We start from the raw sequence: 16,537 nt of genomic DNA, 5'->3' as shown, positions 1-16,537 counted from the left end.
GATATATAATCTTTACAAAATAATAAATTAATTTGTAACTTTTAGGGATGTGCCAATCTAGTTATTATATTCAAGTGAAGATCTATCATACACCAATTTATTTCATATTGATACTAAAGGAAAAGCTATTTCATGCTACAAATATCTATTATTGCCAACTATTACTCTAGAAAAGTAAATGCATCACTTGTCATTATAAATTCAAAGTTTATTGTCTAAAATTTCAAAATGGATACTTTTATAGTTCTATTTTGATTTAGTTAGACATGACAGAACAAAACAAGTTAATTTAAAAAATTGAAAGATGGGTATATATTGTTTCTAAATTCTAGGGACTAAAATGTAATTTGCCATATCATGATGGACAAAAGAAATATTTTGCCAAATATTAAAGATTACATCCATCCAAAAAGGAAAAGAAAAAAAAAAGGAAAGAAAACTAAAAAGAAATCATATTTTTGTTAGCATAGCTGAGAGGTTTATCCAACTTATGAGCAATAAAGAACCAATCATGTCGTCCCACGTCTCTGGGACCCACACATATCCAATGGCAAAGAATTCTTCTGTTCACTTTTTCCTCAAACGTAATTTATACGCATTGGCTGATTGTTCTTCCATACCTTCACTGTTTCATTTATGTAAAATCGAGGGATTCTTTAGTTTTATCTGATTAATATCACTTTTTATCATGTTCTAAGATCGTTTTAAAAGATTTTATTAATGGTTAACTGATTACGATGTGAAAATAACATTTAAAATATATTAATTATAGGTGATTATAGAATATGCTTTCACTCGGGTGTTTTTGTTTTTACTACTTAAAAAACAGTCATGGAATAGTTTTACAGTCTTCTTTTACAACATAATGCTGATAAAAGGAGAAGTGATCTCCATCAAAAGAAAAGTTGTGGTTGAGGTTCAGGAAGCGTTTGCATCAATCAAACTGTAAATAAAGCCAAAGCTATTGCCTTAACATTTTTCTTGTGCTCAACCTGGCTAGCTTTACGAGTGGGATATTACCATGCGTTATAAATTTGACTTTTTGCTGTTATATCAATGCTAATTCATGAATCTCGACATATGTAGAATGTTGCATATTAAAATCATCGGTGCAAATCAAATGGTATTGATAGAAACAATACAACCTCGTAAAAACGAAGAAAGTAAACTCATTCTTGTGACAGTGATGTCTCTCAACTAGAATGATGGATGCTAGCTAAAATGTTAAGACCACAAAGGCCAAAAACGAAACTCTCCTTCATCTCTGGTACAACGGGCGATAGCAAACCACGTCGAGAACAAAGTGAAAGGTTCATGCACGATTGTCCCAAGCAATTTATTCCTTTCACTTGAGGACCCGACAGCAAAGAAAGATATCTTAATTTAGATGAGGATGGACTATAGAGAGTGGGACGGTGTGTACTTGGCTGTCTTGTCTTGTAGGTACATTAATATGCATGTGTTGTGGTTTGGAGGTGCTTTAAGGTTATATGGAAAAGTAAAGGAAGAGAGGTCCGGGCTAACTCCATCAGTGTACTACTAAGGCAGGAACTTCAGCTGCCTTGTCTGGTCTTTGTTTTAGTCCTTAAATTGTCTCTTTCGTCCATTTGATCCCATTTCGGGTTTTCACCTCCTAACTGGATAATTCATTCTGGTGATAGTAAAAGTTCAACTAGACACAGAACACAAAGGTCCAGGGGAAGAAAGTAATGATGACTATTCTATTACGAACTATCAAGATCGTAAGTTGGTCTTTTGGTTCAGTTTCTGGCTAAACTCAGCCTATTGTTTAAGAAAAAACTGACGCCGAGGTCACTGTTGCATGAAAAAAACTGATCATAACCACAAAACCAACCAAAACTGAACTGACGGAAATGGAAAAAGTCTATTCAGATCCTATTTCAGTCAAGTAAAATTTTGTAACTTACCTTATATGAAACCAAACTAACCATCGTGTATAAGCTTAAACCACCTGAGCCGAATTGTGGACTTTTTTGGTTCAGGCTTCCACCTCTATATGAACTGATTGATCGTAACCAACAAAATCGACCAAAAATGAACTGACAGAAATGGACAGGTCTACTCAGATCCAATCAGTCAATAAAATTTTGCACCTCACCTCATATGCAACCAAACTGACCAACATGAATAACTTAAACCCGAATTTTGGACTTTTATGATTCCAGCTTCCATCTCTATATGCATTATAACTTTAGACATGTGTCACTTTGGCTATTAATAAGGAAAAGTAAAGTTGTTGCTAAGGGCCTAATGCTAAAGAAACCAACAATAAATTTACAGAGAAATAATTACCTATGTTCCTGTTTCTCTGTTTTGATGCTAAATAATTACACTTTGTAACCATCGATCCATATCCTATACTAATACATTGACTTGAATCCTTCAGTGAGAGGAACCACTTTTGCCGTCACGTTCGCCTGCAGCTTTGATACTGCTTTACGGATGTCCTGCAATGCAAAAAACATTTACTCGTCTGTGATTTGCTGACATATGACAATAATACTATTAGGACTCAGCTCAAAGATTAAAAGCAATGTCGGATAATCTTGAATACTTTTAAAAAGTATTAGAATCTGATAATATGTCAAACTATACACATACATATATATTTAAAAAAAATCAACGTGTCCCCAAATGTGGTGTCCTACTTTTCTAGAAAAAAGCATGTCACCATCTCACATGCGTGTATATGAATGTTCTTTTTAGGTTCCAACTATGACCTCTTGAAAGCTAAAATGGTAGATTTCAATTGTGTTTTATTTTGAGAGAGGAAACTGACTATCCAGCTAATCAATCAAACAAGCATATAAGATTGAGCGTGGGCATGCCTGATAGCGAGTGCATACAATAAATCCAGTACGAAGTCCACAGTCGTGAAGTGAACTAATGCACGTTAGAGACTTATCATCATGATTCATGAGAATGCAACACAAAATAAACTTCATTAAAATAAGTTTCACCTCTATATGGTATCGAGATGAAAAATGAGTTAGAAGAATAGCCTTATTTCGAATCCACTGTGCATTTTCAATGATCTGCAATTTTGCAACATCAAAGTCAATTATTGTATCCATGATAGATGATTCAACCATAGGACGAACATACTTGAACAAAACTAAGATGATCCATTGAATGGAAAATTAGAACAAAAGTTGGGAAGGATTTATTTTCCTCATCATAAAACGAAAACATATTTTATAAATGACAATAAATGGTCAATAGTGTAACCAACAAAAAGGGACAATTCATCACATAAAAGCAATGCTTAAAATACCTCAAATATGTGAGTATGACCATGTTGCCGTGCATGTTCTATGCTAACAGCTTCATCCAGAAAAGTTGCCTGTTTAAAGAGGATAAATATCAGGAAGGTTTTTTTAAAATAATAAAAATAATAATAAGATAAAGAAGATAAAACCTATGTCAGTGTCTTGCCTTCTTTTTCTTTTTAGACGTGAATTATCCTTCGTGACCATTTGAAGCCAATTAATAATTGTGATAGGACTTATAGTCATTGTTTTTTTCCTTTTACTGGGTGGGCGGGTCGTTAAGTTTGCTGGGAATCATTGACTGTGCAATTTGAAGTATTCTTGTTATGAAACTTCCCAATACAATTTGCAATCTTTTCTGCCAAACTGGTTACAGAAAAAACATTTCTGGCCATGGGGGAGTATACTGAAGCATGATACGGTTCAAATTTTAAGTTATTCAAATTTCAAAATATTGGATAATCAATAAAAAAAACATCTAATTCCTTTCCAACTATGAGCTATGAAAAGGAATTCAATGTGATACTTCGAAAAGGTAGAACAATGATATAGATATCTTTGCGATATGCCTATTAAATTGATTGAGGAAGAGAATAGTTCATATACTTTTGAAGGCCCATAACACTCAGTACCAAACTGAGCAACTAGCTAATTTTCCCTCCTGCCCTTTCTATCTTTAATACTAATGATTACAAAAAAGCATTCCATTTCACACACATGGCCATGACATCCTTTAGTTTTAACTCATGACAAACTCATAACACATAGCTAGTCAATTGCTTAGACCATGTAATTTGCTCCTAGAGTAAGTCAAACAGATGGAGGGGTTTTTCCTATCCATATCTAACAAACAAAAATGTTTGAGGACTAGTCTTGCAAGCCAGATAGCCAACTAACTACTTTGTAATGAAATCAATTGAAGGATGAGGGTCAAAGTGGATGGAAACAGTTGAGACACACAACATGGATGCCAACAGTTGGTAGGTAATTTGGCAAAAGCAAGGTTGGAGAGAGGAACCCAACAGCAAAGTTGTCGCAAAACTTTTGAGAGCCAAGCCAGGAGTCACAAATTCTGTGCATGTTTCCAAGATTTTTTTGAGGTGAAATGAGGCTTATTATCAGCAGCAGAGGGGTTGATTAGCACACTTGGGCAGTCTAAGCGTGAAATAGTACGGCAAAGAGAAGGGTTCCCAAGTGACCGTGGGCATTGAAATGAGGTGAAATGAGGCTTATTATCAGCAGCAGAGGGGTTGATTAGCACACTTGGGCAGTCTAAGCGTGAAATAGTACGGCAAAGAGAAGGGTTCCCAAGTGACCGTGGGCATTGAAAAAGGCAGGCTGTTGAGATATCCCTCCTTTGTGGCAGAAGATGAGGAAAAAGGAAAAAGAAAAGAATTATTTAGCCCATGGCTTAAACCATCCTTGAGAACAAAGTACATTTTCAGGTAAGTAACAGTAAGACTTATAGCAGCAAAAGGTGCTATCATCATTGAGGGATGGTATCTGTACATAGGGCACTGGTTCCACATAGAAAAAGAAGGTCGCTAGGGAAGTTGGGTAATGATTATTTTGGGCTTCGGTTTGCTTTGAGAACGGTGTGCATCTAGGTTAAGGTTCCTTAAATTACTTCAGATAATCTTGTAAAAATTTTCTTGTTTTCTTCGAGTTTTTAATACAATCACAATCTCCTTACTATAGGGTTACTATCATGTTGTTGTAACAAATAGTCAGATCATGATGGGAATCCCCAAATATATCTTGAAAAAAAAAATGGCAAAAGCAGAGCAAACATTTCACACGCATAGCAATTGCTTGAACAAGTCATTTTCTTATCGGAAATTACTATGGAGGACTGAAGATAATTTAGAGATTGCAAACAAGCTGAACCCGAGTCCACAGTCTGTACCTCAGTTATAAGAACTTTTGCCCTCAATGCATCAGCATTACGGGGATCAAGCATAAAATCTGATGTTGTATCACCTGTGAAGGCCACCTCCGGAGACAATATGGTGTCTGTAATCTAAAACAAAATTTTCAAAATCAAACCAGTGCCAAATATAGAAAGACTAAATAGGTATAACTGTTGGTGCAATACATGCCTCAACTCCAGATTTCTTTAGCTTCTCGATCTGTTTCCCCTTTAGATGCATGTATTGCTTCTTCAATTTCTTTCTAACTGAATAAATGACATAACCCTGCATAAAATTAACTAGTCACAATTACGTGAGAGATATTTGAACATCGAAAAATTAAACGTCATTGTCAAACCAGAACCCAGCTAATTGTTGTAACCAGACAAAATGTACGATCCTAAAAGTTGGTCATCGATCACTACTCACATATTGACCTCAACCAAAAGACAGCAACCTCTTGGGTCAAATGAATATGGTAATGCAAACACGGTCCTCACTACAATTTTAATGCCAAAAATATTCATGCAATAGGATTTGCAACCCAAGTATTTTTTCTAAAGATGGCAATCACAATCAGCTATAAGAAATATGATTCCTCAAACTATTTCGCCATTTAATAATTACTTCCCATACATGAAGAACCCGTTCACTACAAGAACCCTATAATCTATTTTCCTTCCCTGAAATGAGAAATTGAATAGACCTCAATTCCTGAGTTTCTCTAGAATCTCTAAGGTCCCCCATCTACATGTATAAAACGGATAATATGGCATAATATGAAAATAGAACATCCTTGAATGTCGAATATTTCAAAGAAACTCTTTCTCCTCTAGTAAGAAAGAGAGATAGGGAGGTCATACCTGGCTTGGTATCACATGCTGAGTTTCAAATGCTCTGCAGACAAGATTATTACGCATTTCATATGTTTCTCCTGGATTCAATTACGCATCATCACTTTCACGTCATAAAATGCACACTTCAGTCAAAATAAGGAACAACTAAGCTAAAATAAGAAACCTACCCACATCTAGTGCAACCAAATCAACGTCCAACTCCACCTGGCCCATGGTCCTGTGAATCTCAAGTAGTTTTTCCACATCTTCTTTAATACAAGCAGGCAAAAATACTGTAGGAGGACTTAAACTATATAAACCACGACTAGCTACATACATTGGTAGCCCACCCTGAACCAGAACAAGTTGAAAATCACCATCACTAACATAAATTGAAGCTGATTAGTCACAATCATTAACATAAATTGTATGTAAAATGGGTCGATGAGCTAATTCAGTAATCCAATGAATTTAAGAACTTTAACCAGAAACCAATGTTAGTTAGTAGGTCTGTCTTTTAATGGGGTGGTTTTGTGGGGCTGGTTTTTTTATTTTTTAGTATGCCCTTGTATTCTTTCATTATTTCTAAATGAAAGTTGTTGTTTTCATAAAATTTAAATTAAAAATAAATTAATTAATTTGAAAAAGAAAAAAAAAAAAAAAAACCCCCGAAAAAGCATCAGTAAAGATAGTTTTGGTTATTGGATAAAGAACGAGTTCATAATTCTTGAAGACATCTGATTCTTAGTTCCCATAGTGAATATTAAGTTAAGAAATTAGTGTAAGAGATTTCAACTAAGCTTAATGTAAGAGATTGCAAATAGCACATTCTTAACTGTGTAGAAATTAGTGCATACTGCATAGTGAGTAGTAACTTAAGAAAACCTTTAGTGAAGTTACATCAAAGATAATAGAAGCGGGATAAGGTTCACTAGTTCACTAAGGAAGCTTACAATGTGATCAAGGTGGGCGTGAGTGATAAATACAAAGTTTTGCTGAATTGCTCGAGATGGGCACCTCCCAATATCAAATGCACACTTGAATTCCGGAATGATAACACAAGTTTCTTGCCCACCAACTGAGATTCCCTCGACGGAATACCCTTCTAAATCGACCCCTTTTCGATTAACCTGTGACCGTGCTCTCCGGTACTCTTCTTCGACGCCGATTGTAGATAAAAGACCGGAATCTCTGAAGGAATTTACAGGATTCAGATGACTATGGAGAGCAACTCCCTGAGGTTTGGGTGTGTGTAAAACAGGTTGATGAAATGGGAAAACTTGAGGAGGTCTGAGAGGCGAAATGGGGATAGAAATTTGCATCTTGGAATGGGTTAGAAGGGAATTAATAACATAAGAATGTGAAAGGAATTGGAGGAAGAAGAAATGGGGTTTAGGGGAGGTTTACTTGGTCTCCGAGAGGAAAGGAAAACACAAAGAGTAGAAGATGTGGATATGTGACTGCACATACTTGGGAAGATGGGTTAAAAAATAAACAAATAATAAATAAATAAATAAATAAAACCTTGTGATTTTGTTAAAATTCTCAAAAATAGCCAAATCAATCCAAATTTTGTAGAGATTAAGGGTCTATTTGGGGCATGGACTGAGTTATTATAGTACGTGGATTATTATAATCTGTGTTTGAGTACAGATTATTATAGTGTATGTTATTTAAATCTGTGTTTGAATGTAGATTATTATAATCAGGGAAATATCAAAAGTGTTTTTTCACTACTCTTTTTTGCAATACACATTTTTTTCCAAAATTATTTTATTCAATCTTGTTAATTATGTAGTTCGTTTAATAAATTTATCTATAATCTTCATAATGTATTTTTTTTCATTTGTTTAGGTGATTGTTTGAAATTATGTTGCAGATACATCCCTACAAATCGTCAACAAATTTCAAAAGAGATTAATCCTACAAAATTAAATTCCTCTACAATATGTTGTTAGTGAAATATAAATATATAAAGTTCCATAACATTTGTAATTAAAACTTAGATCAATACATACCAAGATTGTGAGTTCATAAAATACAAAGTCATAAAATAGTTAATTTGGTCAAACATTATTTTGCAAGAGAATATTGCAATACTCCAATTTAAGTTCTGTTGGAATCGACAAGAATCCCTCAATGGCCTCCACACTACGCAATAGGATTTGCATAAGCTTTGCCCTATCTTGGCTTCGTAGTTCAGGGATATCTTGCACTTCAGCACACATTTCGACCTCCATTGCACGTTTCTCTTTTGCCAATCTGCAATTGCCTTTAATTGCTAATTTCCAAATTCCATTACACTCCTGATCACCTCTACCGTTTCATAACGTTCGCTACCTCGTTTCCTCTTACTTCCACTTGAACAATTTCTTCTCTCACTTGCTTGACTTGCACGTATTCCAAACATCTCATCTGGTGACATATGCACTCCTTGGCTATACATCATCGGGATGTCTTCATCATGTGAATCACCAAGGGAAACACTGTCATTAAACATGTTCGGCACATTAGATCCTACATCAGCAAAGATCTCTGAACGTGCTCCCGTTGCCCGATCTTTGCCAAAAACATAGGACAGATCAGCATAATATGGAAATGATTTGTGTAGAAGGCCTTTGGCTGCAGAATGACTCTTTACAAATGTAATTTAGGGAGATTAGTTGATGATATGAAATTTTTATATATCTGGTAAATATTTTCAATAGTTCTGTATTATAAAATCATTTTTTTAGATTTAATTTTAAATAAAATTAAAAGAAAAATAGGATTGTTTCAAGAGTCTATTAGGTTATGTCAAACGACCCGATTTTCTAAACAAATGTGAATGACCCTTTGCTGTTGTAAAAATACACATGCAGAAAATAATCTTGGTGTCGCTCACATGCTCGTCTCTTTTGCTCTTTCTCTTCTTTTTCTCATTCACAAATCACCATGCCCACTCGATCTCGATTGCTCTAGCTTTTTTTCAATTAGTCTCGATCATCCTTCACTCTCTCTTACTCTTAGTCTCGGTCTCTCTTGCTCAAAGTTCATTGTAGTTGGTCCAACGAAGTTGCTCGCACCAGAGAAAAAGAAGAAGATCGGAGAAGGAGAAGACGACGACCAAGCAGAAGAAAACACAAATGAGGAAAAAAATAGAGAAAGAAGCAAGGGAAAATAGGAGAAAAAAATGGACAATGTTGTAACTTCATGTGGTCATAGCATCAGCAAATTAACATTTTACAAATATAGGTTTTTTTGGACTATTTCTATTATTTTAAATATAGCAAAATGAATTAAAATATTATATTACAAAATATCATTGTCTATTAGACATTTATAGACTCTTATAGTCTCCTATCATCTATCATAAATCGATACTTAGTCCATTCGAAATTATCATGGTAACATTTTTATATATTTGTAAATATTTTCAATAGCTTCATTATTTAAAATAATTATTAAAAAAAGTAAGCATGTATAATCGTACAAAAGTTATTTTATTGTATTTTGGAGCAGTAAGTACAAAATGGAATTTTTTTTCCTTTTTCATTTTGCTACAAGTTGGTCATTTTAGTGCATACGAAAAGATTCTTCTTTTTAATAGTATAGATTGGATTCACCTTAACTTACATTATGTGGAACAATGGATAGTAATTTTAGAGATAATAATTTAAGTACATAATAATATTTTAAAAAAATGATAAATATATCCAAATCTATCAATGATAAGCTTCTATCACTTTGTAGATTAGTATAATCTATCATTGATAGACCAATATACTTTATAATAATAGGTCACGATAAACCAATATAAACTATAGTAATAGTATAGACTTCGACCGACTTTGTTATATTTGTAGTTTCTTACCAATTTTGTTATATATGCTAATATTTTGAATCTAATTACCGTTCTAATTAATCATCAAAAACTTTTAGTAGGATGTCAGATGTTAGTTCTAAAACAAAAAGAAAACCTTAGCGTTGAAGCTGATAGATATAAAATGCCATTCAATTGAAGTACTAACAGAGAACTTCACAGCCAAAATATTACATCAGAATAATATCCAATCACTACAGAGAATGAGGATAGGTACAATGGGGGTGGAAGAAGGTAAAAAAGGGTGAGAGGAGATATATTTGCAATGCTCTTCGGGAAGAGCAAAGCAATTATTGTCTACATTTAGGAAACAAAATTCTGTTTAGTAGATCTGAAGCACAATCCATTAAATGCAAAAGCAGTTGGAAATGATAGCATTTTCCATTTGCTATTTAATGTGTTTCTGATCTACCACAGCTAACTGGGAATTGAGTTCATAAATAGAACTACAGATAATAAATGGCATAACGCATAACTTATTGTAAAATCTCCTAAGTGCAGTCTTGCTCTTGCACATGGAGCTTAAGAATTTTCCTAGATCGAGTCACTTGCTCATGGTTGAAGACAAATAGAAGTTCCAAAATATAGAGGCCACAGACATGAATGCCACCCGACCTTGGAGTGGTACGACCCTGTAAGATGTCACAAATGGTTTGGTCAAATTCAGGATCATGTCCTCCCTAATTCAAAACACGAATATGCAGTTGCAAGAGTTATAAACAGAGAACGGCTCACTCTCAAATCCTCAAGTTTTTACTCTTTGTGAGAAAAAAACATGTACCAGGTTCATCGGGCCCATCAGAAAGAGATCAGATGAATAATTTTGTGGTTCAAAGATTTGAAACATTGTAGATCAGTGATGTCTTATTATATGTACAGATTTTTAAAAGATGATATCGTGTTACTGTTTTGACTCATTTGCTATAGGTTAACTAGATTAACAAAATTCTGGACAATGTAATTGAGTAAAGGCCATGTTCCGGAAAAAGCAGTAGACAAAACAACATCCAAAAAATCTATCAAAAGATGAGAAAGAATACAAGAACAAACGACCATTTTTTTAAGGTTAGCCATTTTTTATAATGAAAAAGTAGATTGAGTAATTGGAAGGGAACCCACATGGGGGTAACTAAATAAGAACAATTACCAAAAATTCAATATGCTGACAGGAATCCAGAACCTAACCCCTGCAAAAGAGATAAAAGTGATTACATTACACTTGTGTTCTTAGGCAACAAAAGGCCCTAATCAGAGACGTTTTTCTTTACCATAAGACAATGTAGGAAGAGCATCTTTTCGGTACATTTCAGGAAGCTGGGAGAGTTTTCCTAGCCAGAGACTGTTCCATGCAAATACAACACCAATAACTGCTGGACCAAGAACAATTTGGTTCAAGATAACCTGAAGAAAAAACGATTATGAAAATATTTCATAGAACTTGTATATGCTTCATGCTCAACTTCAGCCGCTAAGATAAGAATTACTAACACCAAACTCACAATCATCTGTACCTTAAGAATAAGATTCTCCACCGATTTCTTAGGCAAAACATGATCAAGATAGTTGTACCATGCAAAGGATCCAGGACCATAGAGTAGAAATCCATAAGAAGCCATCCGCAAAGACCGAATCCAATCATGTTCTAAAAATATGTTCATCTGGAAAAAGAATTTTTATCCAAGAAAAAAAAAACGGTTAAAGACCACATCAGAAATGCATCACAACAAAAAGAAAATCTACTGTAGACAGAATGAAAAACAAATATATTTAATAGCAACAGTTACAATTCCACAGTTCAGTCCAAGAAAATTGGCCCGTTCAAGTTCAAACAGGTAAAATCGACAGTGATGGCCCAGAAAACTTGAGCAGCCACAAACATGCACAATACAAATTACGAACAAAGAAACAAGCATGCCCTAAGTTACCGAATACAGAACAATTTTCAAAATTCAAAATTACAAGAAAACAATCAATTAAAGTGAAGAATCAAAGAGAGGGAAGCTAACCTTGTCGGCAGAGGCAGAATCAGAGAGAGAAGTGGAATTCAAAGCGATTCCCTTACGATATCGGCTAAAGAACTGAGCAATAGTGTCGCCGGAGAGAGTGAGACAGCCTGCAGTCACGTACTGCTTTATAGGAAAACGAAAACCAGATCCACCAGTCGCTTCCAAGGAATTAGAGGATTTGGGCTCGAATGATCTTCTCTTGTTGTTACGAGAAGATTTGGAATGAGGAAGGAGGAAGTTCCAGCCCCAGAGTCCGCCATTGCCTCCGCTCAAAGCATCCATGCCGGAAAGAGAGAGAGCCTACCAAATATGTGACGACAGAGGAAACTATTTAACCGTCAAAGGTGAAGAAGAGTCCGGCTGCTTTGTTGTGCAGCGGCAACACATGTGTTTTTCGTGTACTAAGCTAACCCATCGCAGCTTTAATCGATAAACGTGACCCCTTCTATATTTGGTTCCCCAAAAATATCTTACGCTATCAATTTTTAGTTAATACCGTAAACATTCAATTTTGGATTAATTTCAATCTTTGTATATAAAAAAATTTGTCATATGAACCGTAAATAGCTTGTCAATTTTTTATTCTTAAAATTTTTTTATAATTATATCAATTTAAATTCTAAATTTATCTCTTTATATCTAAGTAGGAAGAACCTTTGTTGTCGTTTAGATTTAGATGATTTTATTACTAACTCACGTGAGAACGAAAGATGGGAGATTGAAGATTGAAAGTTTGGGTGTTAAACTCCATAAATTTAGGTTTGAGAATAGACAAAAAGGAGAAATTGGAGAACCAAGAAATGAAAAAGGAAAGAATTAGATGAAAGCGAAATTGTTGGTGTTGTTCCATATTCACGTAAGCAAAGCAAAGGGCCCCTAAATTTAGTTTTTCTAAATTATTCCTTTTTTTAAACAAACAATAGAAATTAAAATTGGGCACTAAATTTTGGGGACCTATAATGAATCACAATTCACACGTGCTAAAAGAATGAGCTATATGTACATTTTCAATAGGGGAAATTATAAGATTGACAATATTGAAATTGAAAAGTTTTAAATACCCTTATTCATTTGTGGACTTGCACATGAAATTTGATTGTTATATGATTCCGTCTCATTCTCTTTTATTTTTATTTTTTGTTTAATTTTAATTAGTCTTATAAGATAATCATTTGGTTACCATTTGGTTGTAGTTTGATTACATTTTTTTTTTCAATTCTAGTTATTCTAGTGAGATAGACATTTGATTATTTTATAATTGTCATCGGATTACTTTTGTCTTTGTCATATAGTAATTTTTAACGTTGTTTGATTGTCTTCTAATTCTCATTTGATTAGCTTCAATTCTTTGACACGTTAAATTGCTATTTGATATTGATTGTTATCTAATTGCTGCCGTATTTATCTGTTATCTTGTGGTTGTTTAGTTGTCTATTGTTATTTGATATAGATGGTTGTTGAATAAGAAATTTTGGAACCAATCACAAATTGACACGTCATTTACTAAAATAAAAACAATTGTATTTGGGATTAACTAAAAATTGACATGTGTCCCAAATTAAATTTAAAGACAAATTGGACGATTCTAATGATGTCAGTTCTTTATTATGTCAATTGGATCAAATTAATTATTTTGGTTCAATTAAATATTATTTAGTTAGGCTGAAATTCAATTGAACCCAAAAATAAGCTTAATTTAGCCTAAAATAAAATATGAACCAAATCCATGTGATTGAGCCCATGCGTATGGTCCATGTACCAAAACAGACTCAAGTCCATAAAAGCCCATCAGTAAACTCTATAAATAGAGGAGTTCTCTTCATTTGTGGGTGGAAATTTTTGACTCCAGAAGGTTGAAGTTTGAAACTTTCTTCCAAGACTCCAATTTCAAGGACATCTTCAATCTTACTCCAATTTCAAGAACATCAACATCTTCAAAGATTGAAGCTCCTTTGAACATACAAACTTTCTTCTAAGACTTCAACTTCAAGAACATCACGTGTTTCGCTTCCTCAAATCAAACGTAAGCATCCAGAGAGAGAATCAGAGGATCAAATTCTAGAGATCGAACCACATCCCATCAAATCAACATAAATACAACATCAACACAAGTTCAACTCCACAAATCAAATTTCTCCGAAAATCTCGTGTGAACAATCGTATATTTATTTGTTTCCTTTAACTTCATGTGATTTCAATTTTCTTTTGCCAACACTGAATGTCAAATCATCATTCTCAACGTTGACTTAGAAGTTTGAGTTTGTTAAAGCTTTATGTATGTTTACTAACTAGAAAATTAAAAATAAAAAAAAAATAAAAAAAAAATAAAATAAAAAAAAGATTCATCATGCCTAATTTTTAGTTTAAGAGAGGTCAATTTTTAGTCCTTCAATTTTCATCTATTACCATATAAAAGCTTTTTATTTGTCAATTAGTTAGTCTGTCTTTATTCACTTCTCATTTTCATATAATTACTTTATATTCTTTTTCACATAACTTAAAATTTTTAATAAAAATCATAAAACAAGATATCAATCATATGCCAATAAATAAAAATTACAAAGTATCTAATGAAAATCACATTATAATCATAGAACAATCATGTGACAATGAAACAAAAATCACAAAGTAAACCCTAAATCGTACCTAATATCTAGCGAAGATAACTTGAAAAATCAAATAGGAATTGGAAAGAAATCACAACATACTTTAATATCATACAATCAAATATAAAAGTATGACAATCATATAGAAGGGAAATTGTCAAAAATAACTTAGATTAGGTTTGAGCATAAAAAACTAGCACGCTTTTTACAAAGTCGTTCAAATACTCTTTTTTAGTCCATCTCGAACGAGATCGATACCGAGATTTAGTTTAGAAAATTACTTTTCTAACTTATCAATTGTTTTGGGTCTTCTAAGTACATCTCTCCATATTACTCACCGAGATTTATTTTCCTCTCCATCTCTGTCATGTCTATCACAACTACTACATCTGTCATCATTACAGACGATGCTACTTCATGGTATGATTCTTTCTCCGATAAATCAAAAGCAGGAGTAGAGTTGTCAAACAAAGAATTTTCTCTAATGATGTTCTCGCTTTTAGGAGATTCCGTCAGTTGTTCCCAACTCTTCTTCATGAGGATAGAACCTTATTCTTGTTCCTACATGATCACCTCTGAATGAATGTTAGCGATAGCCTGAAAGGTCCCATGTAGTAGTCACTCGCGGCAATGGCTTTGGATGTGACTTTCTTTAGTGTACTTTGTTGATTTGTTGATTTAGATGAAGAGAGAGAGAGATGAAAGGTAGGATGTCCCACTAAGCATGTAAATTTGTTTGGCACAAAGTTTCCAGAGAAACGTGTTTTGCGAAGTTGAACTTGTGTTGATAATGTGTTTATGTTGATTTGATGTAATGTGGTTCTCTAATACATTGATTTTTTATTTTCTCTCGATTAAATGTGTACATCTGATGTATGGAAGCGGATGTTTGATATTCTTCAAGTCAGAGTCATGGAAGAATGTTTGTATCTCTAAATGACTTGAGCTTCAAGTGTGGTCAGAATTAGGAGTTAAAAGGACTATTCTAATTGTGAAGAATTCTCTCTAGGCCTTTGAAGTATAAATTTTTTTTACCTTCACAATGGAAGGGAGGAATTCCTCTATTTATGAAATAGCTACAAATATAGCAATTAGATTAAAAATATTAGCATATATAAAAACATTGTACAAATATAGCAATATATATCAATAATAGAAGTTTATTACTAATAGACCATAATGAAAATATTAGTCTATCACTAATAGACTCTTCAGCGAAGTCTATCACTTATAGACTTTGCTATATTTGTGATTAGTCCAAAATTTCTCATTCAAAACTCATTACCAATAATCTAAAGGTATCATCTTTATCAAACATTTAATTTTCTTATTTAAAATATAAATTACTTAAGTATACTGTAATCTTTACTATTTTGGCAAGAAAAAAAATGTAGTCCACGTGATGTGCATGCTACCAACCAAGATTTCTATTAGGGGTGATTGTTGGTCGGTCGAAGTCGGTTTTTCAACCAAATTGTCACCAAGCCGAATATGGTCAGTTTAGTAAATGTTCAGATCAGCCTCGACCATCAATAAGTAAATGTTGGTCGATCAGTCGCTTTTTTGTCGGTCGATTGGTTTAATACTAAGAGGTATACTTTTGAAATTTTCTAATTTGGAACGTTTCCAAACCAACACCGACCAACCCTTCTCATTCTCAGACAATCAACTTCAATTTGATCAGCCAACTTAATTTTTCAATCTATCATGCTCTTTCGTAGTTTAGTTTCCCTCCTCTCTCCTATTAGTACTAAAATGTATACAAAAGTAAGTTAGAAAAGTTTCAAGTTAGACATTTTGTTTTGAGCTTGAAAAAAAATTTAAAGCGTAAAAACAAATTGTAACCAATATTAAATTAAGATCAATATTAAAAACAAATTGTAATCAGTCTTTTTCTTAATCAGTTTTTTTCTTAAATTAATTAATTGTAAAAAAGAAAAAGTATTTTACAACAAAAAAATTAAAAAAAAGCGTGAATTTAGTAAATCGGATTGAACACAATGCAATTAAAAAATAATTTTTTATAT

At 33.4% G+C, this 16,537-nt stretch overlaps 2 protein-coding genes across 4 annotated transcripts; both read right to left on the bottom strand.

Annotated features, from left to right (window-relative positions):
• Window positions 1-2,149: 2,149 nt before the first annotated feature.
• LOC103491364 (tRNase Z TRZ2, chloroplastic) lies at window positions 2,150-7,505 on the bottom strand. Of its 2 annotated transcripts, XM_008451269.3 has the most exons (8): window positions 6,990-7,505; window positions 6,225-6,387; window positions 6,064-6,134; window positions 5,390-5,485; window positions 5,197-5,310; window positions 3,296-3,364; window positions 2,982-3,056; window positions 2,150-2,468 (listed from the first exon to the last, which is right to left on the bottom strand). In XM_008451269.3, exons 1-8 carry the CDS (start codon window positions 7,356-7,358, stop codon window positions 2,382-2,384), a joined length of 1,044 nt encoding a protein of 347 aa, XP_008449491.1. In that variant the 5' UTR covers window positions 7,359-7,505; the 3' UTR covers window positions 2,150-2,381. The 2 variants fall into 2 exon arrangements, with proteins under 2 accessions (XP_008449491.1, XP_050941113.1); XM_051085156.1 differs by having other exon boundaries at window positions 2,276-3,056.
• A 2,497-nt stretch (window positions 7,506-10,002) lies between these two features.
• LOC103491365 (protein sym-1) lies at window positions 10,003-12,380 on the bottom strand. Of its 2 annotated transcripts, none has more exons than XM_008451270.3 (5): window positions 11,905-12,380; window positions 11,410-11,556; window positions 11,167-11,299; window positions 11,046-11,085; window positions 10,003-10,530 (listed from the first exon to the last, which is right to left on the bottom strand). In XM_008451270.3, exons 1-5 carry the CDS (start codon window positions 12,184-12,186, stop codon window positions 10,443-10,445), a joined length of 690 nt encoding a protein of 229 aa, XP_008449492.1. In that variant the 5' UTR covers window positions 12,187-12,380; the 3' UTR covers window positions 10,003-10,442. The 2 variants fall into 2 exon arrangements, with proteins under 2 accessions (XP_008449492.1, XP_050941112.1); XM_051085155.1 differs by having other exon boundaries at window positions 10,395-10,530; window positions 11,018-11,085; window positions 11,905-12,360.
• Between the last annotated feature and the right edge of the window lie 4,157 nt (window positions 12,381-16,537).

This window comes from Cucumis melo, chromosome 5 (genome assembly GCF_025177605.1).
Source record: "Cucumis melo cultivar AY chromosome 5, USDA_Cmelo_AY_1.0, whole genome shotgun sequence".
NCBI classification, from domain to species: domain Eukaryota; kingdom Viridiplantae; phylum Streptophyta; class Magnoliopsida; order Cucurbitales; family Cucurbitaceae; genus Cucumis; species Cucumis melo.
Note: the sequence above shows the minus strand (reverse complement) of the source record. Positions and strands in the feature narration are given on the sequence as shown.

What these genes read in the sequence shown, in the direction of transcription:
- LOC103491364 (XM_051085156.1), bottom strand. Translation starts at nt 7,358, where the DNA reads ATGCAAATTTCTATCCCCATTTCGCCTCTCAGACCTCCTCAAGTTTTC. An exon ending in TAAAGAAATCTGGAGTTGAG is followed by an intron (nt 5,311 to 5,389) that starts GCATGTATTGCA and finishes ATTTTGTTTTAG; the next exon opens with ATTACAGACACCATATTGTC. An exon ending in CAAAAGTTCTTATAACTGAG is followed by an intron (nt 3,365 to 5,196) that starts GTACAGACTGTG and finishes CTCTTTAAACAG; the next exon opens with GCAACTTTTCTGGATGAAGC.
- LOC103491365 (XM_008451270.3), bottom strand. Translation starts at nt 12,186, where the DNA reads ATGGATGCTTTGAGCGGAGGCAATGGCGGACTCTGGGGCTGGAACTTC. An exon ending in ATTCTGCCTCTGCCGACAAG is followed by an intron (nt 11,557 to 11,904) that starts GTTAGCTTCCCT and finishes TTCTTTTTCCAG; the next exon opens with ATGAACATATTTTTAGAACA. An exon ending in GTCAGCATATTGAATTTTTG is followed by an intron (nt 10,531 to 11,045) that starts GTAATTGTTCTT and finishes GACATCTTACAG; the next exon opens with GGTCGTACCACTCCAAGGTC.